This window comes from Varanus komodoensis, unplaced genomic scaffold (genome assembly GCF_004798865.1).
Source record: "Varanus komodoensis strain SLA01 unplaced genomic scaffold, ASM479886v1 scaffold18_3, whole genome shotgun sequence".
Taxonomy (NCBI): domain Eukaryota; kingdom Metazoa; phylum Chordata; class Lepidosauria; order Squamata; family Varanidae; genus Varanus; species Varanus komodoensis.
In genome coordinates, this window is record NW_025335549.1 from 14,818,507 (window position 1) to 14,841,780 (window position 23,274).

The 23,274-nt window shown below is 46.4% G+C and overlaps 1 protein-coding gene across 3 annotated transcripts in view; it reads right to left on the reverse strand.

Moving 5' to 3' along the window:
• AMMECR1 (AMMECR nuclear protein 1) overlaps nt 1–23,247 on the reverse strand; it is a 65,864-nt gene extending 42,617 nt beyond the window's left edge. For 2 of the 3 annotated variants that reach the window (XM_044427346.1, XM_044427345.1), the window contains exon 1: nt 23,093–23,247. In XM_044427346.1, the coding sequence (XP_044283281.1) occupies nt 23,093–23,196 (104 nt within the window). In that variant the 5' untranslated portion in view covers nt 23,197–23,247. The remainder of the gene's footprint in view (nt 1–23,092) is intronic. The other variant, XR_006414449.1, reaches the window with a different exon arrangement.
• Between the last annotated feature and the right edge of the window lie 27 nt (nt 23,248–23,274).

The window sequence follows — 23,274 nt, forward strand, 5'->3', positions numbered from 1 at the left end:
AAATCCTTGTAAGTAATCACGTGTCTGAAATCACTCCTGTGTCTAAGTATGGAGCATGCTCCATTTATTTTTCCATTCATGCATCACCTGTCTCTCCTGCAGCAGTAAGTCTAGATAATCTGTAACAATAGCTTTAGCGGCCTGTTATCTATCTGTCCATAATCCCTAAACACTGACTATTTAAGCAGGGATGTTTGTGAAGGCCAGGAGTGGTGACACCAAGGGGTCTAAAGGCACAGCAGCTCTCAGGCATCCATCGCATTTTCTCGACATAAACGGATTGTCAACTATTCCCTATTTTTTTGGTTACGGTTTAGCTGCTTGCATATTATTTTCATGTTGGATAGACACTGTCTGTGTGTATGTCTGCATATATGGATTTAATTTGGGAATTAGTTTAAATCTGGATGAACTGCCCATTATATAGTCCAGGAACGTCACCCTGCTAGCTTAGACTTGAGTTTCATTCTGCTTTAAACTTTAACGGTTTGGGAATATGTTTTAGTATGTGGCATGGTGGTGGATAAATTCTGTGAGCCACCCAGAGCTTGGCTACTGGTGAAATGGAAATGTAATAAATACATACATGAGGAACATATTTGGAAATAGAAATTAAAGCAAGCCGACGTCAGACATCACTAACTGGCTTATACAATCAGGAATATGTGCAGAATGTCTAGACCAGGGGTCTCAAACTCGTGGCCCGAGGGCCAATTGCCAGGACAGGCGGAGCATGGATGGGGGGGGGGGTCCTGCGGCCTTCAAAGTGCCGGCGGCGCCTGGGCCGGCCGTGGGATGAGCGGCCCACCCCCACCGCGGTGGTGGAATACTTGATGCGGCCCAGCCTCACCCAGACTCTACTTCCAGCGGCCCCCAGGTCAGTTGAGTTTGAGACCCCTGGTCTTGAATATATATGGCATGGCTCAGAAACATCCGTGTGGGAGCCAAATCCAGCCTTGCTGAGGTCCTGATTCAGGCCTTCCAGGGTTCCCCAACAGCCCCACCCCCTTTCCCCAACCCACACATATTAGGTGGTTCCTTGACATTTATGGGATATCTCCCCCTGTTCTGAATGGCTGAAATGCCTTTTCCTAGGCGTACTGTTGCTGCGCTTCGTCAAGTCATCTCTGACTTATGGCGATCCTAGGAATAAAAGCTCTCCAAAATGTTCTGTCTGTAAAAACTCCATTTGGCAATTCCCAGTTCAAGGCTCTGGCTTCCTTTATGGAGTCAATCCATCTCACATCTGGTCTTCCCTTCCACCTTCTGCCTTTGACATGCCCTCCCATGACTGTCTTCTTCAGGGAGTCTTGGCTTCCCATGGTGTGTCTGAAGTATGAGAACCTCAGTCTGGTCTTGTTTGTTTCTAAGGAAAACTCTGGCTTGATTTAAGCTCAGATCCACTTGTTTGCCTTCCTGTTCCCCTCCAGCATCATGGTTTGAATTTATCAGTTTTCTTCCTGTTGGCTTTCTTCACTGTCGCCTTCCTAAGGCTGAGATCGGGGCAATGTGAAATTCTCAGTTCCTGACTTCTGGAACAGTTTTGGGAAGGGATCAGCATACCCTAGTTGCCATGTAAACAGCAAACAAGGAAGGAGCGCCATGGCGAAGTTAAAAACTGCTGAGAAGTTCCAGATGCTCCTACTTCTGCCTCATGATTAAGCACTTTATTTCTGTAAAGTTAATACCAGCGTAAGCATTCCCGTCGTTAATGTTTTATGACAAATTCCATAAACTGTACCAGTGACCTACTTTTATACAATGTCACTAGAGGTACTCCAGAAAGCAAGGAAGCGTGAGCTATTTTAGCAGTCAGCTTGCAATCCCAACAGCAAATGATTCAGACCTGTTGCGCTCCCACCAGCCAGCGCCTGAACGCACCTGGACACCTGTGGTGGAGGTGGTGCAGCGCACATTCGATCACGCAAGCATCCTTAAGAGAAAAAGCATGCGTTCATGGATTTCACTTATTGGCTGGAGGCTGCATGCTAAGCTAAGAGTACATTCAGGCATCTTCCAGATGATGCAGAATTTATCCCTGTCCGAGAGCCAATTCCTAATATATAGTTACATCCTTGCATAATTTAAAACAGAAACAGCTCTTGGTTTAGAGTGCAAATCTTCTGAAACATACTGACCCAGTTCGGATGATTAAACACCCGTGATCGCTTAACCATGGGTTCCTTCCGTGCAACTGAGAGCTAGGCAAGTTGTTGGTTCCCTTGCCACTACACTGCTTCTGCTTTGCTAAGCGATCCAGTGCCACTAAGCCCAGAAGAGTCTGCAATCTCATTGTCTCTGCTGTGCAGTTATTACTGCTTTACGGTTTTTTAAAGGTTTTGGATTGTTTTCGAGTTTAACTATTCTTGTTGCATGTTTTAAGTTGCCTGGAGGGAACAATCTGGGCCAAAGGTTGAGACGTACATTGTCACCAACATCATGAAATTCTCCCATTTAAAGCAAGCTCCTAAGCACAGCTACTTGAGACTTTTAATGGGCTGACAATCCAATCAATCCTCAGTTCCACTGCTCTGTGGAATAAGAAACCATTCTCTTATCTTTGGGTGGAGATAAGAGATAAGTATCTCTGGGTGGAGCTGTGCAGAAAAGCAACTTTTCTGTTACTTGGACACCTGTTTCAGGTAATCAAAGCATGCTTTGGCCATCAGTCACTCTGTTGCGGACTCCAGTACTCTCCTTCTCCAGCCCTGGACCTCTTACAGTGGGGTAACCATCATTTGGCCTGGTATCAAAATAAGGCTATACCTAGTATTCTATGCTTCCAACGCCAAATTAAAAATTACAGTATGAATTGGACTGCAGCCTATTCTGGCTTGAGAGGCATACCATGATTGTTAATTGTGGCTGGCCCAGCAAACAATGATTTACAAACTAGAAATGTGAGAGACACAATTGGCATGCAAAGAGTTTACACAAGAGACTGCCAAATTGACATGTGATCTAAACTAGACTTCTGAATGTCTCAAAGTATCATTTCCTAAAACCCTTCAAGAGATACTTCCAAAAGTACACTAGGTGCAAATGTTTTCAGACACAGACAAACAAATCCACAATGTATTTGTCTCTGTTGTACAACTGGTGAGAAGTTGCTACTACAGAAGTGAGCCTTCATTCATTTGTGAGAAGACTACCAACCGTGTGATGCCTCCACGGAGCACATTCATTCAAAGATTGTTCAAGGAGCCCAAAGCAGGTAAATGCAACAGATTTTAGGACAGACTGACAGACCTATTTCCTGCACAAAACAATCAGGAGAAAAACCTCACTAGCACTGGCCTCTGAAAAAAACAACCACACACACTTAAAACATGGGGATCCAACATCAAAAAAGCTGTTTAAAAGTTTAACAGAGGATTAAAATGTAATCTCCCTATTGCAAGATGAATGTAAGCAAAGCCAACAATTCCTGAAGTCTGCACCGTGCTCCAGTGCTTTGGCACTAGCAAATACAGGCCGAATTAAATTAGTACGCCTTTCTTTAATGCTACAGCTAACACAGAGGGCAAACTATATGGCAAATTATAGTCTCTTCCTACAGTGAATGCAGAGAGGATTCCCTCCCAAACGCACACACATTATTGCAAGCTGCTCTGAGGTTTTTGGAAGAGACAAGGAATATAAATGAGCAAACTAAAATAAGTAAGACCTGAATAAAAACACACATAAATGTGGGGAAAGCAAGGACTTGGGTGTCTTCAACCTCCAGTATTTGGCAAAATAGAGCGGCACCTTTAAAAGGATTCTTGGTTAAACATGTTGGGTGGCCGCTTCTTGCCGCAGGCAACCCTCTTGTTGATGCCCCTAGACAGTGCCTGGTCCCTGCACTGCAGCCTTCCAGGCACCCCTGCTGCCCCCACCAACTGCCTGCCCTCCCCATGCTGCCCCCACACATCACAGCTTTTCCCGGTGGTTCACCTGGGGCTCGACCCACAGTCGCCAGGTGAGCCACCAGAGAGCAGTAGGTGATGTGGCCAATGGCCCAATGCCAGCACCTAGGACGACACGGACAGGCCAGGCCCCACCTGGATGGATGCCTCCCGCTGACCACCACCACATCCTGCCTTTCTTCTTATTTTCCAAACGTTTCATAGTCAGGGCTGGCTGCCCAGACCTGTACATAAATTGTTCATTTTATTATTTTGACTCTAAAATATACTATTCTTTTCTACAACAACATAGTGCTGCTTGCCAAGAAAATCAGGGCAGCCAAAAAAGAAAAGAAAAAAAGAATGCGTTATCAGTGTGGTCCTGATGGTGTTATGACTGAAGTCAGCTTAAAATGAGAACTGCACGTGCTCCGAGAATTTCTTTTTAACCGGGACTGACAAATAGGTTCCCCCCCACTCCAGTACACGAGAACGAAGGAGCGTTTGTAAAGCGAGGAATGTGGGTGGGCTGGGGGAGAGAGATCCCAGTTGTACATGTGCTTCCCAACTGAAATAACACACACGCAGCTCTCTCAAGCAGTTGGGAGGGTCAGACCGTTAAATCGAAGTCTAAAATTAACCAGCTGCACACTGGCTCACCTCCTGCATTACCTCCGGGACACCAGTGACTAGGAAACACAAACGGGACGGTGCTTCGGCACTCACGTCCTGCCTGGGGGCTCCCCTTGGGCATCTGCCTAGTTGGTCAGTGTGGGAATACAACACCCGGACAAGACGGGTCTTTGGCCTCACCTAATATTACGTTCGCATCTTCTCATGTCTCCACAGTGCTGAAATTGGCGGTCAAGGAATGTCCTCCAGGCAGGCCAAGAGGAGAGGGCCTGAGTGGCACAGGTCCTCTCGCTAGTGGCGTACTGTGAGGTTGACGGCATGCAGAAGAAATTTTGAGTAATGCCCCATGTGCTGGAAAGGGCAAAAGTGGCCCTTAGGAGCGCCATCGTCCTGCGCCTCAGAAGGTTTTGCAAAAACCAACATCATCTCCCAGGGCCTTCCTGGTCACTTCATGCGCTTGCTTTATTTACTGTTACACAAATCACTCTATGCAGCTGTGAAGCACCAAGGTAATACCTGCTGTTGCCTCCATGGTCTGAGAAGGTGGCAGTGAACAGAAGGAGACTGAAACGTGACGACCGGCCGACTAGACGGCATTTCTAAGGCATTCCAAGCAAGTGACAAGTGCATTTGAGACGGTGCGTGAATTGCACGCTAGGTTAAGTGCTGGTGAGTAGAACCAAACCTGCCAGAAATTGCCCTCCGAGTTCATCTGACAGTCACCCCATCTCAGCTGCTCTCTTCTATCCATCAGCCTCGTCAACAGCATTAGCCCCAACTGAGCAGAGGAACCAGCTCCTGTTCCTCGCCTGGGCACTGCTTCCCCCCAAGAGGGCAGCTTTAACACAATCACAGCCCTGCCTTGAGAGGGGCCTCTGAAGCACTGCACGTGCCCCAGGAAAATGCCAGACGCTCAAAGTCCACCCACAGCCTGCACGGCTGGCAAGCCAGCATGCTCCCTGGTGCGGGGGTTGAATGACGCCTGGTCCAACCACAAAGGAGGAAGCCAAGGGAAGGCCCACGAACAGGGCAGCTTTAGGAATATGGGAAATGCAGCTAAGGCCCACAGAGCTTAGGGGAGGTTGTTCCAGAAGGGAAGGCTTAAACAGCCTGGTCTTCAGAGGGCTATCTGGACCCAACTGCAAACAGTTAACCCAAGCCTTCAGGCTGCCTGCTGTTGGGGAAGCCCAACTTCCCTCTTATTCCTGAGAAGTTCACTTTAGGCCCCCAAATGTGTACTTTGCCAATGGGAAGCCACCTGCGCCCACATCTTTTGGTATGGATGCCCTCCAGGGCTGGCTTCGTCCTCTGACCCCACAGGTGAGCTAGGATTATGAAGATCCCTAGACTTCTGCTGCCAAGAGGCCTAGGGTGACCTCTCTGGGATCAAGCGGTGCCCAGCAATACTAGAGCTGGGGCTGCGGAAGACTCATATCATCAACCTCAACTTCATGAACGGAGGAGAAGACCTCCTGAAGTGGGCCTAAGTCAGGCACAACTGCCACAGTTGAAGTAACGTGAAATCTCTTTTCTTCACTAACGCTCTCTTGACTATTTCATGCATCCGGTTCTCCCTCCTTTCCATTCCGTTCTCGCATTCTCCTACTGAGGCTCCTTCACAAACAGGGCACGCTTTAGGAATCATCCACTTTGTTGTTTTAGGCTGATAAAGTGCAGAGCAAGAAACAGCAACTGTCAAATACTGTTAACTCAACCGGTGCTCTAAGGACTGCAATAAACCCCAATGCTTAAATGCGTGCCCATCCTCCACAGTCATTAAGCAAAGTCTGCCGAATTAGCTGCCAGTTAACCATGACTGCATATGCTTACGAAAGATTGCTTAATCTAGAAAGACTAGGATTGCCAAGTGTGCTTACTTTCAAAAAATGTACCAGACGATAAACTTTGTACCAGTTTATCATTAGCAGCCAGGAATAACTGGAAATGCCAGTAGATATTGTTACACACACCACCCACGGCATACAGTAACGCTCAGTCAAGTCATCGGTAAATTTAAGCTGCAATTCATCACTCAACCTGAGTTAATTACCCAAGATAGGTACCAACACCCTGCTTATTGCGGGCATTTCTTGCAGTGCAAAAGGACTGCATGAAATCGAAGTCCAGCATATATTTGGTAAGCAGAAAGTTGTGGTTTCAGTCCTGGGCAACTCTTACAGAAAAGGACCGGGTAGCAGATGATGGGAAGGTCCTTTGCATGAGACCCTGGAGAGCCACTGCCAGCCTGAGCCAGCAATACTGGGCTAGATCCATTCGCTGTAGGACATCTCACTGGGTGCCTAACTATTTGTACATGCATGTTGCCTCGCGGTGCAGGCAGGCCGCCTGGCTCTTCTTAGCTGAAGTTTCTCAGCACTTGAGAGCAACGAGGAAGGGGGAAATCACTACACCAGCTCCTGATAAATTAGGCCTCCAGACTGGGTGTAAGTTCTGTGCACAGACAAGGTCCATCTCAGCAGATCTCCCTAACATCACAGACCTGGAGATGTTTTTGGAAGCCCATCCTTGTCCTTGGTTTTGGCCCTCGCGTGTTCTGGAGAGTGTTTACAAGTCCAGCTTGTTCTGGAAGTTTTTTTTCCCTGCAGGGAGAAACTGGGAGTGGATTTCAGGGTGTGATTTCATGGGGAGCAGTGAACCATCAAACCAAGGCCATCCAGGGGCTATCTCAACATAACATCTCTTCTGACCCCGGGAGACAGCGTTGGCTTTTGTGGGAGGAGACGAGGCATTTTTAATCAGGGTCTCAACTGACTGTAGCTTTGGAGTCAACATCTAGTGCCTGTATAAAACATAATTCACCTGTGATCTCTACTGAATCATGATCAAGATGTAATTAGAGGACATGAAGGAACTATTCAACACCATATAATGGAGAAATACCCTTGCTGTACGCATTTACGGAAAACCTAAGTCAATTAACACAAGCAATTTCCAGATTTTGTTTTAAGTATTTCCATATGCCTGCTAGCAAATGTTAAAAAGTTCTCACAGGTTAATCAATGCATTACGAAGTTCTTTGCCACAGCAACAAATATATAATATGTGATGGGATTAAAAGTGAAACTTTATTGTTAAGAGTTTCTCACTGTCAAGCTTATAATCCAATACCATGCTGTGAAGTAGTTCCTCTAAGCCTTGATTCGCACCCTACTTTCAAAAACCTAGATTATGAAAACAGCAGCATCACCAAAATCTGACTTCCGGAGCCACTTCTGGAACAGCAGCCCGAGAGGGAAGCATCTCAAATCTCTCAGTGTGAAGAAGCAATCAATATTATTTCTGATATCAGGACTGAAAGCTGTAGCAACTGGAGAGCTGCGGAGCAGTAGCAGGGCTGGAATTGAAACCAAGTGGGGTGCGGCGACACACTGCCTGGAGTCTTTTTTCTTTTGTACTTCAGAGGCTTTGGCATCCTGGTTTAGGGAGTTTTTTGGTCAAAGGGAGAACCGATGACCAAGATGGTGTTGGAGGATCCATACGACCCATGGCTAGAGTCATCAGAGGGGGGAACTTGGACTCTGAAATTCCCAGCAACTGAAGCATAGTCCTCAGAGAAGAAGAGGAATCCTTCAAAGCAATGAGAATGGTGGATGAAGAGGAATGGGGGGGAAGGGTGGGAACCCACTATGGGCATGTGCAATAGTGCAGGAAGATTTTCTGCCTAAAATTCTTCAGTTTTAGATGTTTCCTGAATGAGGCTCCATACAGACACAGTGTGCAGATGAGTGATGCACAGAGACCATCAAGAAGGACTTGTCTCTTGCTCAACCTTTAGGCTTTTAAATTTCACTGATGGTATCTCTGGGAACATCTCACAAAGGAAGATGACAGGAGCAAAAACCAACTCATTTTAACTGAAGTTTAGAAATGTATCACTGGTATAGTACGCTGGATATTAATCTGAAGATTCTGATTCATCTTGCTCCTGCGGAGGCCTTGGAGCAAGATTATATCCAACAGATTGCTACACCTGTTTGATGAAGGCAGACTGCGTTACACCCAAAGTAATTGGAATTTCAGCAGGGGGTGGAAGCATCATACGAGGGTGGCAGCCAAGAAGTGAGCAGAGCAAGGGAGCACTGTAATTATGCTGATGCACTTTAAATGGTTGAGTCCTGTTCTTCTATGTATGTATTCGTTTCAAAAAATGAAGGCAACATGCAATGTATTTGAAAATGACAAAACAAACGCCTTCCTCCAGTAGCATTAAAACAAGCTGAAGACTAAAGAATATATCCTAGCAGGACACGATGGGGAATAAAATGGGATCAGTAAAACAAACAAATAAACCAACCCGATTAAGCCCAGGAACTGAAAAGCCTACCAGAACGGGAAGATCTTAGCTGGGTGCTCGAGGGCCTTCGGAGAAGGAGTGCCATGAAACTCTGAACTACCTGATGTTTCCATAAACTGTTCCATGACCACGCTATATAAAGTGCATTCCAGAATTTCACTCTCAGCGTAAGGAAGCTGTGCCACTGAGGCTTAGATCCAAGTACTGTTCACAAAGCCGTAAGCAACTCAGGATTCTTAAGGACTCATACCAGCTGCTGTGCAACTTTCCCATATCATATTGTTTTGGACAACACTTAGGCCTTTAAGTTTAATGTAAGGGACTCGTGTTGTTAAATACATTAGGAATCCAAGGTTTTCTGAGTTGTATGAACTGAGGTTGCTTTCCCTAGATCAGGGGGTGAACAACTTCAGTTTGTTGTTGCTGCTGCTGCTATAGGCCATCAATCTGTCTCCAACTTTTGGTGACCATAGGAATGAAAGCTCTCCAAAATGCCCTATCCGGGACAGCTCTTGTAAATTCTAGGCTGTGGCTTCCTTTATGGAGTCACTCCATCTCATATTTTATCTCCCTTTACTTCTTGACTTCAACTTTCACTAGTGAGAAAGCTGTGACTGTGTTCTCCTGGGAGTTTTGCCTGCTGTGCAGCTTCGGTAGCCAATGCCAACCCACCCAGCCTCTCCAGAGGATGCATCCGCTGAGTTTCAGCCACGGCGAAACAACTGGTGCTTTGCTGCCAAATTGCTGGGGCAAAGCACAACGGTGGCCCAGAAGAGGCCAAATTTACCTTTAACGATGTCTGCCAGCTGCCAGGGCCACAGCAACAAGATCTACAAAGTGCACGGATTGAATCTGGGAGCTTTCGCATGCATGCTGAGAAACGAAAAGCCTGGGAAAATATGAAAGATCTTCTCCCGGGTTCAAAGAAACTTCAAAATAGCCACTTGCTAAGCTTCCCTAAGGAAGGCATTCTACAGGAGAGGCCGCCACAAAAAAGCCCCTGCCTTAGTTTGGTAGATCACCCCTGGTAACTTGGCCCCAAGCTGTTCAGGGCTTTAGATGTTAATGCCAGCACTTTAAAGTTGGTCCCGAGACAAGCAGATCACAGAGCGGCAACGGAAAATCATCCTGTTGATCAGTCCTGGTTAATAATCTGGCAACTTTATTTTGGACCAGCTGAAATTTCCCCAGGCCATGCCATACATAACGCGCCACAATAATTCAAACCAGAGGTGCCCACACTTACATTATTTTGGCATTGCTAATCAGTTAACCAAGATTCTGGTTAAGATTGTGAGAAAAACTGCCAAAAGGCTTAATTTCTCATTTGTTCTCAGAAATTTAGCTAATTCAAGGAAGTTCTCTTTGCACATTCATTCTGTAACTTCCTGAGACTCCCTTTTCCTGGCTTTTCATGCCAAAGGACATTCATCACTCTTTCTTCTGTGTGTGCAGGAATTCTCCTCTGAGTAGCGCCATGGTATTTCTTAAGTACACAGCATTTACTAAACATTCAGAGAATGTGCCACTTTTTAAATCCTTGCCAATTCCTGTGCAAATAGTTAAGAAAAAACAAAGAAAAACATAACACCGCTGTAAAATGTTTCAATGTTTCCAAGAAAAAAAGATAATAAACAGCAGTGTTGCTGGAATCAGCACAAAAGAATGACTACCTCTTAAGGTAATCTGAAATGATCGAAGAGTTAGGATCATTTCTTGTCTTGCAGAGGCTGGGCGGGGCGGGCGGCCTTGAACCACATCTGCATAACGGGGAGGATCGCTCTCTGCAGGGCATCCGCTGTTTCAACCATGAGCTGCCGCGACTGAGTTTTAAGATAAGCCTTCTGCTTTGTTAGCCACCTTTCAAGGCACACAATGACGAAGACGCTGTAGAAATTAAAGTCTCATGAACCGCATATGTCCTGGGTTTGGCAAGAATTCCTTCAAGGATCATGTGAGAAATAGCCTTGAGCACCTTCCGCGACTCGGTGCCTTCCAGATATGTCGCACTGTAATCCCCACTGTCCCCAGCCAGCCAGCCATGCTGGGAAGGCTGCCCTGGGCGAAGAGAGGTTTGCAAGGCTGTTCAGATGGGTGCGCTAGGTGTTCGGCAATCTTTCACACAACTTGGCTAGGCAAGAGGTTCCTACGACCTCCAAAGCATCGGCCTTGTGGACTGAGGAAGAGCCACAGCAACAGTGTCCAGGGCGCTCTCCTTCCTTTCCGTACAGGATTTTCCTTGCCAATCCTTGGAGGTTTTCATGCTCCAAGGCCTCACCAGTTAGAATGGGTGAACTATGGTTTGACGTTCAAACCAATATCAAAAGCTACTGAGCTGTCCCATTTCTGATTCTGGTTTGGAGGAAAAGCATCAATCAATCTCCTAGTCTGATTGGCCAAACTACGGTTGTTGTTAGTATTATACTGAATTTATCCTCTCACCCTTTTCTCTCTTGTGAGGGCCCAAGGAAACTTACATAGCTCCAATTTATCCTCACAACGCCAACAATCCTGTGAGGTAGTTAAGACCGAGAGTGGCTGGTCCAAAGTCACTTAGAACCAGGATCTCCCAGGTTTCCAGTCCAACACACTAAGCACCACACCACACTGTCTTTCAGTGCTAACTCACTAAGAATGGTTAGTAATAAACAGGAGAGGGAAGACAGCTGATCTCCTAAACTACGGTTTGGAGTAGCTTCTGAACTGAGTAGAAAAGAAAGTTTACATCCCCACACAATTTCCCTAGTAGGCTGAAGATCCCAAGTATGAGGAAAAAAACAAAATATGTTGACAAGTTCTGCAGAGTCAAGGTTAGCTTATTTAATCAGAACTGCTCTCGGCATTAGCTTCCAAAGAACACAATTTTCTGAGAACAAAGAAATCCAAAGTGGCAAAGGAAGTTTTGTCAACTATAATGCAAGCAACTTCGGTGTCCTAGAAACAATTTGCAGCTGGGACAAAAACCCAGACAGAAAAAATCCACATGAACAGGAAAGTAAACACAGCAACAAGTCAGAGATGTGTCCCTTCATGCAAGTTGTAACCAAAATTGTGGAAAACAAACACACCAATTATTGCATTAAATTTGTCCTACAGCAATGCACTTAAGGTAATTATCACAGGCATCCAGAAATGTTTGAAGGAAAAGAGGCGAGATGATGCAAGAGATTGGCGGGAGGCGGGGGGGGGGAGTATATTTACAATTATGTTCTCAACGGTACTTAGCAAAGTGTTTCTCCATGGGTGGGTTGGCAGGTCATGCTAACCTGCCCTGGCAATAAGCCACAGTGGATTAGTTGTTGTGCAAGCAGCCCATGGGGTGTCCAGCAGATGGTCAGCTTCAATATGGCTTGCTCTCCCCTTCCTTCCCCCTCAGGCTTCCAGCCCCTACACCGGGGATTCGATGGCTGAATCGGCCTCTTCCCTCCATCACTGGGAACTCCTGATTGCTGGCCAAGGCGTTTTTCTTCTGCTACCCTCCTGTTTCAGTTTTCTCCAAAGTGCCCAAGTGGGCACCTGTTGGCCACCTTTCTACTACTGTTTTTTATAAATAAATATTTTTATAGTTTTAGTTCTACTCATGCAAGGACACACTTACAATGTCCCAATGTGGGAATCTCCCCTCGACAATGTCCTGAGACACACCTGCTATCAAGCATCAGGTATCAACCCTTGATATCAACCTAGAGAGTTTAAAAACATCTTTTTGCTGTTTTTCCCAGGCAGAACAGAACTTTAAGGGTGATTTCCACTAGTTCATTTCTATGAGACAGAACAAAAATAATCCAAAATCACCTCTAGATTTATTTGGAATCTAATATCCAGGCAGCAAAGCAATACCTGAAAATTTTACAAATTCCAAATGGAGTCATGGCTACCCTTACTGGCTTTCGAAATAATTACACATGAAGACTAATAAGAGCCCAGGGCTCCTGTCCAGCCCTGGATGCAGGTCATCCATCACAATAATCTCTATCCCATAAGCAGCCCTATGAGGAGAGGCTGAGAGAACTGGTCATGTTCAGCCTGGAGAAGAGAGGACTGAGGAGGGACATGATATCCCTCTATAAGTAGCTCAAAGGTGGTCACAAAGAGGAAGGTCAAGATCTCTTCTGGCTGATGCCAGAGTGGAGGACATGGAAGAATCAATTCAGGTTGCGACAACCCAGTTTCAGAATGGACATCAGGAAAAGCTTCTTCACTGTCAGAGCAGTACGACAGTGGAACCAGCTGCCTGGAGAGGTGGTGGGCTCTCCCACACCAGAGGCATTCAGAGCAAGGCTGGATGGGCATCTGAGTGGGATGGTGTGAACTGGTGTCCTGCAACAGCAGGGGGTTGGACTCGATGGCCTTCATGGCCCCTTCCAACTCTACTATTCTATGATTCTATGAAAAAGAGACTGAAAAAGATCTCAAAAGTCAGTACAATCTAGGAGAAGTGGGGATTTACCCACCACTACCCATCAACGACGTTGCTTGGGCATGGTGAATTATATGTTGGCCAAAGAACCACTCCCCCACCCAAATGCGCCTGACCTTTTCAGTGAAGTCTGTATCGATCTTATCCTTGGATAGTAAAGAATGTGCCACTGTATGACCGAAAGAGCCAACTTTTCCACAACAGCTGTAATAAGTCAAGGTGGGCAAAGATCCAAGAACCAAGAAGAGGCACGGACCCCTCAACCATCTCATCAGCATCGGCAGGAAAAATCTGAAACTGATCTAACCAAGCATGACTAAATGGAGCAAGGGAACTCTGCACTGTCCATGACAACAGCTTTCAAATCAGATGGAATGCAAGCAATTTTATGTACAAAGTGCCTGGCAAAGATGTCATGGCGATCTGATAAGACAGATGGCAGTGAGGGAGACAGTTGCGAAGGTCCCCTCATTCCCCTCAACACTCCACAGGACAGCCCTGCACTGACCTGGTCAGTGGGGAAATGACTGTTCATCACTGTTTCATAACCGCAGCATCATTCTTTAAATAGACTCGATGCTAGTGAAATTCAATCAAATCCTGCCTAACTTTGCTACGTTTTTCTAGAGCACTTAAAATATCGAGCGATTCTAAACATGAAGGACCCTCAGTGTTCCGTGAAGTTGGATAAAAGTTATTCAAGAACAAATATGTATGTGGAAGGACAAAATTGTGGATTTTTCATCAAAACATGCAGGATACACAGCTAGGCTATTTCAGGGAGTTATCCCTCAACAGCTTACTGAAGGGAGTTCCATGAGTAATATATGCTTTGGTTAGTCAGTCAGCCACAAACTAACCTGTGGTTGGAATTAATTTCTGACGCATTAATTAAATACAGGGGTGAAATGAAATACTCTTGAGTGGAAGTGTCTGACAATGGGCTTTGGCCCACAAAAGCTTATGCTGCAAAGCTTTGCTGTTTTTCCTATAACAGACGAATACGGCACACCCTCTGGAATTAAGTATTCTTCACAGATTTGCACACAGACTCCTTATAGACTCACCTATAAGCAACAGATTCTCATTAGGTATACGAGCTACATGTACATGATTAGCCTGGTTTTGGGAGCAATCTAGGAGGTGACACTTGTACACAAAACCACTGGGATGAAAGCCTTGGATCACTCTGAATGGGCAGGGCAGAATCCTTAAGATCCGTCATCACTGTTAAACAGGGACTTGTGTGTTGCTACGCTCCACCTGATTTCTCCATAAATTTTAATTCCTGGTAATAGATGGAAGAATATTAATTCCAGCCTTATAAGCAGCATTTCCAAGGGGCATGTGAGGTAACACAGAGAATTTAAGTTATGTTCAAGGAAATTAACCGATTTTACAAGCGCTGGAACCTACAAAGGTTAAGAGGCACACAAAGGACAGTTATTAGTTTTGGCTTTAAGCCCAAGCATCTCAAGGGGGGGGGGGAGTTTAGAGACTCCTGTTAGCAGGAGAAAAGCTGAAATGCCATGGCTCATGAGCAGAAATGTGTGTGTGGCAATGTGGATCCTGAACAGTCTGTGTTGGAATAAGCTTTGAAAGGATGTAGGATCTGAAGAAAGAACTCTGACTGCTGAAGGCCCACCTTGGAAAGCCATGGGGAAAAAATGACTTCTCAGGTATCTTGTAGTTGCCACCCAATCATACAGTTCAGTAAGAACATCACAACCCCATCTGGGTGGAATGCTCTCACACCAGCAAAGCTCCATGTTGCTGAGCCATCAAGTACCCCACCAAGAGTTGTATTCGTTATAAATCAAGGGTTCTCCAGGAAACAGAGAAAGAGTGAGCAAGTCACTATGCAGCACTCAAGTTAGTCAAAACTGTTCCAATCCCTGGCACAAGAACAGCTCTGAAGTTAAGGCATGTGGACCTTTCCGCGTTTTGCTGTTGCAAAGCCTTCTGAACATCGTATGAGTCATACAATCAGGGCCATTTGTCTTGTCATATGAAAGTGGGCATGCAGAATCTGTCTGATGAGGGCTACTGACTGAAGACTGTGGAAGAATCACACAACTTCAACGTCAATGATGAAGAAACTGAAATTGTGAAAGATCATGCATACCTTGGCTTGATTGTCCATCCAAAGGATGACTGCAGCTGAGAATTAGAAGGCTAGTACCTGAAAGGGCAAGCAGTGAAAGAACTAGAAAAACCCATCTAGGGTAAGGATGTTTCACCGGAGAGCAAGGCCAAGTTCATCAACACGTTTGTATTCTACATCAATATGTATTGGTGTGAAAGCCGGACAGTGAAGCAAGCTGATAGGAAAAAATGGGTGTGTTCCCCATGTGCGGTTGGAGGAGAACTTTGTGAATACCCTGAACCAGCAGAAAGATGAACTAGGAGGTCCTAGATGAAATCAAGCCAGACGTTGCCCTGGAAGCAAAAATGATGGACTGAGGCTGTTCTACTTCAGACACATCATGAGAAGGCCAGGCTCTCTGGAGGAGACAATCTTTTTAGGGAAAGTCGAAGGTGATCCAATCTGAGATGGACCAATTCCATAAAGGAAGCCACAACCCTGAGTCTATAAGAACTGAGCAAGGCTGCAATGCACAGGTTATTTTGGAAGGTACTCATTCATAGGACTCCAATAATTTGGAGATGACCTGATGCCAACAACAACAACACTACCTACACAGTCAAGAATAGTGTTAACTGACATGGTAGCCTTCATAAAGTGAAGCATCATAGGTAAGCGTTCCAAATGGAGAACTAGAACTGTAGCAAATCGACTATAGGATAATAAGAGGATTCCTTGATGACACAGAGGATTAAAAGAAGAGGATTGTGGGAGGGAAGGATGTACTGAGATGTGATGAGACTGTCTGTGGAGAGCTGACATGGTATTGAGCAAAACTCATTAATGAAATCAACTGAGAATGGTAAGCACTAGTTACAGAGAAAAGATGTGGCAAAATAAAAGATGGGGATATTTGAAATACTAGAATCCTATGAAAGGGTAACATAAGTCCCGTTTCTAATTATATTTATACAATTTTTAGCCCACTGTTCAAGCATGTTCCCAGAGCACCTAATTTTTTGTTTATTCCAGTCCTCCAAAAAAGCTAAATAATTTCCCCCAAGGAAGTTAAAACATTGTACATGGGCCCCTCCCTCCAGTTTTACCATTGTAACCATGATATGGGCTAGATTAAGAATCTAAGACTGGCCCACAGTGAACCAGTGACTTTCAGGGCCATATGGAGATTTGAAACTCAGGTCTCTGCAAACCTGGTCTAATCCTGTTGCCTGCGAAATAGGAGAGAAGATATATAGCATTCCTTAGCAAGAAGGGCAAAATGGTGGCTGTGAGGATGTACAATATACCTGGATGAGCTCAGGTGTCATTCTCAGAATGGAATAAAGTTTTCTTCAGGAATTACTGAGGGGCTGAAGGAAGTCAGAAGACTAAAGAAGAAATGTCCTGGCCAGCACCAAGGACATATCCCACCTCGTCACTGTAAAAGCAGCATGGGAAACTGACCTATGCAAAGTCGGACTACTGGTCCATCAAGCTCAGTACTACAGACACTACAGAACTGGCAGCAGTTCTCCATGGTTTCAGACAAAAAGGAGGATAAATCCAGGGCCTGTGCATGCAAAGAGGGGCATGCCCTCACCTCCACCACTGAGGTGTGGCTTTTCTCCAGGAGGTAGCTACTGTAGAGGTACTTGCTTTAGCATGTGGAGGATGAGCAAAGTGTGGACAACACAGGTCAAGGTAACACCAGCACTGTGCATATCAGACCATTAATTTTCTGTATAATGCACCAACCAACCAATCACTCAATCAATCAATCCAAATGGCTAAAAATGGACAGAATCCAGAATGAAAGACCAGGGGATTCAAGCAGTTGCCAAAGCAGAAAAGACCAATACGCATGCTGCACTGGTCATAAAAGGTGCTTTGACAGTGAGAGCATTCTCAGCACAGATGCTTGTTCCTTCCACCCTTCACTATCTATATCCTATTTATCCATCTGTACACAATTCGGAATGGAGAAAAGCACAGTTCGATAGCCCGAAACAATGGGGCAGCCCAAACAAAGTTCGGGTTGTGTACTCAACTGCTCAAAAAAGATTTGGTTATTGGATCAGTCAGAAATACTGGTTAAATAATAGTCAAGCATTTTTAAACCATTAACTTTATTAGAACAAAAGAAATAAAGCTTTAATCATAAGCAGGTTTTGTGTCGATTACAAAAACAGTTCTACTATGAAACAAGGACATTAAATTGTTATTTTAAAATGTAATTCATTATTATAACTTTGAGCTATATTGAATAAAGTTACATTTGAATGGTTCACTGAATTGTTCTTTTCTTGGTTTTTATCCTGGAATACTAAGTCTTAGTGTTACATTTTTAAAGGAATTTAAGGAGAATTAAACTGTAATAGCAATATTAAAACAAAAGTCAAAGATGAAATGGTGAGAGTGATATCTAAACAGTTGCAAAATATTGATTTCATATAGTATTTTACAACATTTGGCTGTGACCAAATAATAGTTTGGCATACAGCAACCATGCAACAAAGCTGAGAGTCCAGAAACTCAGTGAAGGAGTATCTGTATGTAGTGAAATATTTTGGGGATTCATCCTGAATCATTAATGCAAGAAAGTGGAACCTGAAACACACAGTTACAGCATCTTCTCTTCTCCTAGCATAAGCTCTCCTGTTCAGGATTCCTGCCATACACTTTGTAGGATATGCATTCCGTTCCTCCAGCCATCAACACAGCGGTCACTTAACCGTCCAAGCTACAAGTGTATTCAATGGTTATGCTAGGCTGGAGTTGATTGTTTGGCTTCCCCCACTTAAGAGGGGTTTTTTTTTGGGGGGGGGGTTCTTTTGCACACCTGGAGTTTCCCTCAAGTATACCAGGTATACCTCCCTCTAGGTTTCCTCCATATATCTGCTTTGGGTAGATCATGATTGGTGTTTCAGCTCTCACTTTGCTATTAGAGAATGCGATTTTATCAAGGATAAGGTAAATGGGCTGGGGCGAGGCAAACACATTTTTAAATGACCTTGAGAAAATAGGGTTTTTCTGGGGCTGCTGCTTAAAAAAAGGATGCTGTGTGGAGGCTGTGGTATCCAGGGGAACCACTGCTGCTCTTTAGCTTTTCATGCTCAATGAGGATCGCAAGTCACAAGAGCGTATCCAGAGGAACTGTCTTCCCAAAGGCTCTGCTCATGTTCAATAACCTGATTAGGATCTTCATTTCCTCCATAAACACACCATGGCAACATATGGAAAATTCCCTTTTACTCTCCAGCGCTCTTATTTGGAATGTTTTGTGCTGCAGCAGGATCCTGTTTGTCTAGTTCAAGGAAAAGGCAGATCAGGGTTACTGCTGGCCTTCATGTTTTCACAAACACAGAGCAGCCATTGCCTCCCTCTCCCAAAATGCACTGCTAGGTGTAATCTGAAACCTGCAAAACCGGCCACAGACTAATTCATTCAGACTACAGATCCCCAGTTGGAGACCGGGTATATCTGCAACCCTTCCAGCCATGAACCTGGTCAAATGGTGGGTGTGCCCTCCCTCGTCCATTCGCTTCCTGAACCACCTAGCCAGATAAAGAGTCCTGGAGAAACTGAATGCTTGGACAATTTCCTGTAATTTTGGCTGGTCCTAAGAGTGGCATTGCCCCACTGCTGTATCTGTAAGATCTCTAAAATACTTGAAGCAAGTGGGATGCTTATCTCATCATAAATGCGAGTCCTTCACTAAGAGGTGATGAGGAACAGATGCATTGCTAAGCCAGACCATGGGGCAAGTAGCATGGAAACACGACGGCCTGAGGCCTGGGGACAGTGTGGGGGCAACAATAATCTTTAAGAACCTGAAGAACCTTTCACTCAGACAAACCCTAAAAGGCCACTGAGTCAGGCTGGTCCCCTCTTCCTTTGGCTGGTAGTCACATGAAGCTATAAGAGTTTGTGTGTTCATTAGAAATAGCGTGAGAATGTAGGCAAGGACGCAGAAGACACAAACTGCTCTTTGGAAGACTGGAGCTGAAAGACAAAAGGAAAACTAGCAGGCTAAGTTGCAAAAGAGCATGGTCTGTCAAACTGGAGAAGAGTGCTTGATACTTCAACGGTACAGGCGTCAGGACAGGCCGCGTCAAGCTTCGCTCTTCTGCAGCGTGAAGGTGAATTTATCTTCAGCGGGATGGAGTGGTGGACCAGGGATCTGGGAAACCTGGATTTCGTTCCCACTCATCCATGAAGCTCATTGGGTAACTTTGGGGTGGCACTCACTCGTAGCTCAAGCTACACCACAGGGTTGTTGTGAGCATAAAATAGAGCCAGGTAAGCTTCGTAAGAGGAAAAAAGGCAGTATATAAATGCGATGCAAAACTAACTGCATTTTTTATGCTGTACGAAGATTTATATGCTGAATGAAAGAACAAACAAGATAACAATAAGACATAAATGAGAGGAAGAAGTTTGCTTTTTTTTAAAAAAAAAGAATTCATTAAGTTAGCTGATGGAGTGGGGGAAGCTTGTATAAAATTCAGCAAATATAATTTTGTCTGGATTGTCTCACTGGTGCCTTATTATACAAATTGTCAGAGAACTGCATTGGCTTCCTATTCTCTACCAAGCTCAAATCTAGGTTCTAGTTATCACCTCCAAATACCTGAAGGACTACCACCAGAAACGCAGAATGATGGATGGCCTAGAAATATCCCAAATAAATAAACAAACCATCTTTTATACTCCGCTCTCCTTGCATTAAGATCTTCAAAGAAGACCTTGAGTAAGATCAGCAGAAAAGATAAAAAAGGAGGACACCTTTCTCTATAGGGACACCCAGACTTTGGAAAGCCCTCTCAGAAAAGATAAGCCTTGTCAACAACTTTGTTCTCTTTTCAGCACTAAATGAAAACACTTCTTTTGCCCAAGCATGTAAACATTTTAGAATGTAACAGTTATTTTTTAGCTGAAACCTTCTTTTTCTGTTTGGCTTGCTGGGTGAAGAGTTGCTGTATCAATTTTTCTTTGAATGCAGTTGTATTATGTTCCTATTGGATTTGTTTGTTTGTTTGATGTCTGGCAACTCTTGCAGATGAAGGTCGGTTGCCACATTTCTGAACTAAAGTAAACTAAAACTCCATCATGCCTCTGTGATAGTTCATGAATAGGTTTAACAATCAGTAGATCAAGCGAAAAGGCCATCAGAAGAACCCCTGCACTCTGAACCCTTCACAATCCTTTTGCAGAAATGCAACCAAATACACATATCATGCAAAGTCCTAAATAGAACCACACATCAATCCCCAAAAAATCTACAGAGAGGTACCCCCCCCGCCCCTGCTTTCTCAAAGCCATGGATTTCAGCAGCTGTAAACCCCAGAGTCTGCCATCCTGCGCCTGCTAAGAAACAGAAAACTTAACACTAAGGTACTATGTGAATATGGCTTGCCTTGCACCCCACATTCTTACAGATACACAACAGATTGTCTCCAAATCAGGAAAGAGGAGTCCTCTACAATTTCCTTTAATTTTTGAGAGTATCTAAAGGAATAGAGAGGAAAACTAACACAAAACACAAGGTATGCTATGAGTGCATAAAAACTACTTCCAAGCAGGATCATATTGCATTTTAAAGGGAAGTCTATTTAAAAAACAGCTGCATCTCAAGGCATCTCTCGTATTTTCCTTTCAATCTGGCTAGTTTAGAGTAGATTCTCTGTTGTAAATTTCTGACTAACAAGTCTCGATATAATCAAGATTACAGTATTCAAGTTTTACAGCAGTTGAGCCATGGTTAGATCTATCTATCCACTTTAACGATACGGGAACAAGCATGTCTCCGTGAGACAGAGCGAGCGAGAGAAAAGCGAGCACACATAAACACTTAGCAAAAGAAGTTGCAGAAAAGCTAAAATGCTGGGGCGGTGGATGTGACGGGGCGGTGGAAGGGATTTTCAAGGTGCTAGTCCCAGGGGGCTGGTAGCCACATACAAAGGCTTACCCAGGGAGATAGGACTTGGCCTGTGGCACCACATTCTCCTTAAAACGGGGGGGGGGGGGGGCACAGCCTTTCCAGTTCTGAGGGCCACTTGTGCTGATGGGTCGGGGGCTGCATGCGCCCACAAGCGATCCTGATAGCGATTGCTCTTTCCTTCTTCGGGAGGAGAAGGAAGGCATCCGATGGTGATGACAGACCATTCTTGAAGGTGACAAGGAAGGCACTGAGGGTCTGTGGATTATGTAATCCTTCCTTAAAGAATGAGGGTCTTTTGAGCGCTAGCTCGATCCAGCTGTGCGGGGGAAGGTGCAAGCCTTCCCCTTCTGCCTACTGTCTTCCACCAGCCCCTTCTCCCTTCTGCCACTGCTCCCACTAGCATTTTGAGAGAACACAGCGCTGGGAAACACTTGGCAACCCGGCAGTCTCTGTGCAGAGAGCAGGAAATCCTGAAGAGGGGTTGCTAGCAGGCTGCAAAGGGGCTGGGGGAAACCCTGGAGAAATCTGGAAGTGCAGAATATGCATGCGTGGCTGGTTAAATCACAAGATCACATGGGACTATCTACCGGCAGCTGGAGAGAGGAGAAGGAAGCTATTCAGCACGGGTCTTCCGGAAGCAGTTAGACAGGGACTCCGGCTGTACAAGCAACTTGGTGAGATGGTGCTGGTGGTGGGGATTTTCCCCTGACACATAAGGCCTGGAGACACTTTTGAGGTCCTGGTTAGAAGTTTTACGACAGCAGCGTGGCAGGAGAGCAAATAGCACATTAAAACAATAAAACTTAAAGCGGCACTACCAGCCAGAAGAGCTGTGGACAACTTCCCAGCTTGCCGGAAGGCCATCTTGCCCTCTCACAGACCACACCTGGGGCTGTTCTCCCATGGAGTTTGCTGCCCAAATCAGTACCCACCATTGAAGAAAAAAATCAGCAACGAGTCTGCTTGGAAACGAGGCTTCCCGGAGCGTGCGTTTGCTTCCGAACTACAAGCTCCCCGCATTGTCTAGCTTTGCAAATCTAATTTCCACTCTCCCCCGACCGCTCCAAAACTAGGCAGCGGCAACAGGGGAGCCGTAGCAAAGGCCAAGGCGACACCTGCCTCGGGCCACCCTTCCACTGGAAAGGGCAAGCGGAGGGCTGCCCTGAAGGGGTGGGTGAGCGAGCGGCTGCCTAGCGACAGCGGTGCCCCGGTGCGCGTCGCCAGTCCTCCGAGCGGAGACATGCACCCGATCCAGGAGGGCTGGGGAGGGGGAGTTCGGCGAAGTCCGACCGAGGCAAAGAGGGAGGGCAGGCAGGACAGGGGCGCCCGGGCTGGCGGGGCGGGCGCCGCGCGCTGCAGGGCACGCCGCCGGGTGACAGGCGCGGGGAAGGGCGCGCGGCTGCGGGGCCACCGGGCCGAGCGAAGCCCGGCTCGGGAGACTTGTTTGGAAAGAGAGCGCGGCGGCGGCGGCGGCGGCGGCGGCCGCCTCCTGGATCCCCGGCGCATCCCCGGCGGGCACCTGGAGAGGGACGGGGGCGCCCGCGCCGCGCCGCCCGGGCGCATCCGGACTCCGCCGGGGCGCGCGGGGCTCGCCGTTCACTCGCCCGCGCGGGGTGGGGGGCGGGAGAGCCGGGCCGGGAGGGGGGCGCAGACGCGTCCGGCCAAGTTTCTTCTTTGCACGCGTGCACGCGTGCGTGCGTGCGTGCGGGCGCGCGCCGGGGGCGATCGGAGCGGCGGCCGCGGGCGAAGTCGCCGCCGGGGGCGCGGAGTTCGGGGGGCGCGGCGGCGGCGGCGGCGGGGCGGTACTTACTAGGGGTCGTTGGTGAAACGGGGGCTCCGCGGGGGCTGGTAGCCGTACAGGTGACAGTAGAGCACGTCGAAGCAGAAGCAGCACATCTCGGCCGACACCACCATCTTCCTGCAGCCGCCGGGCCCGGCCCCGGGCGAGGAGAGCAGCGCGGCGGCGGCGGCGGCGGCGGCCGGGGCGGAGAG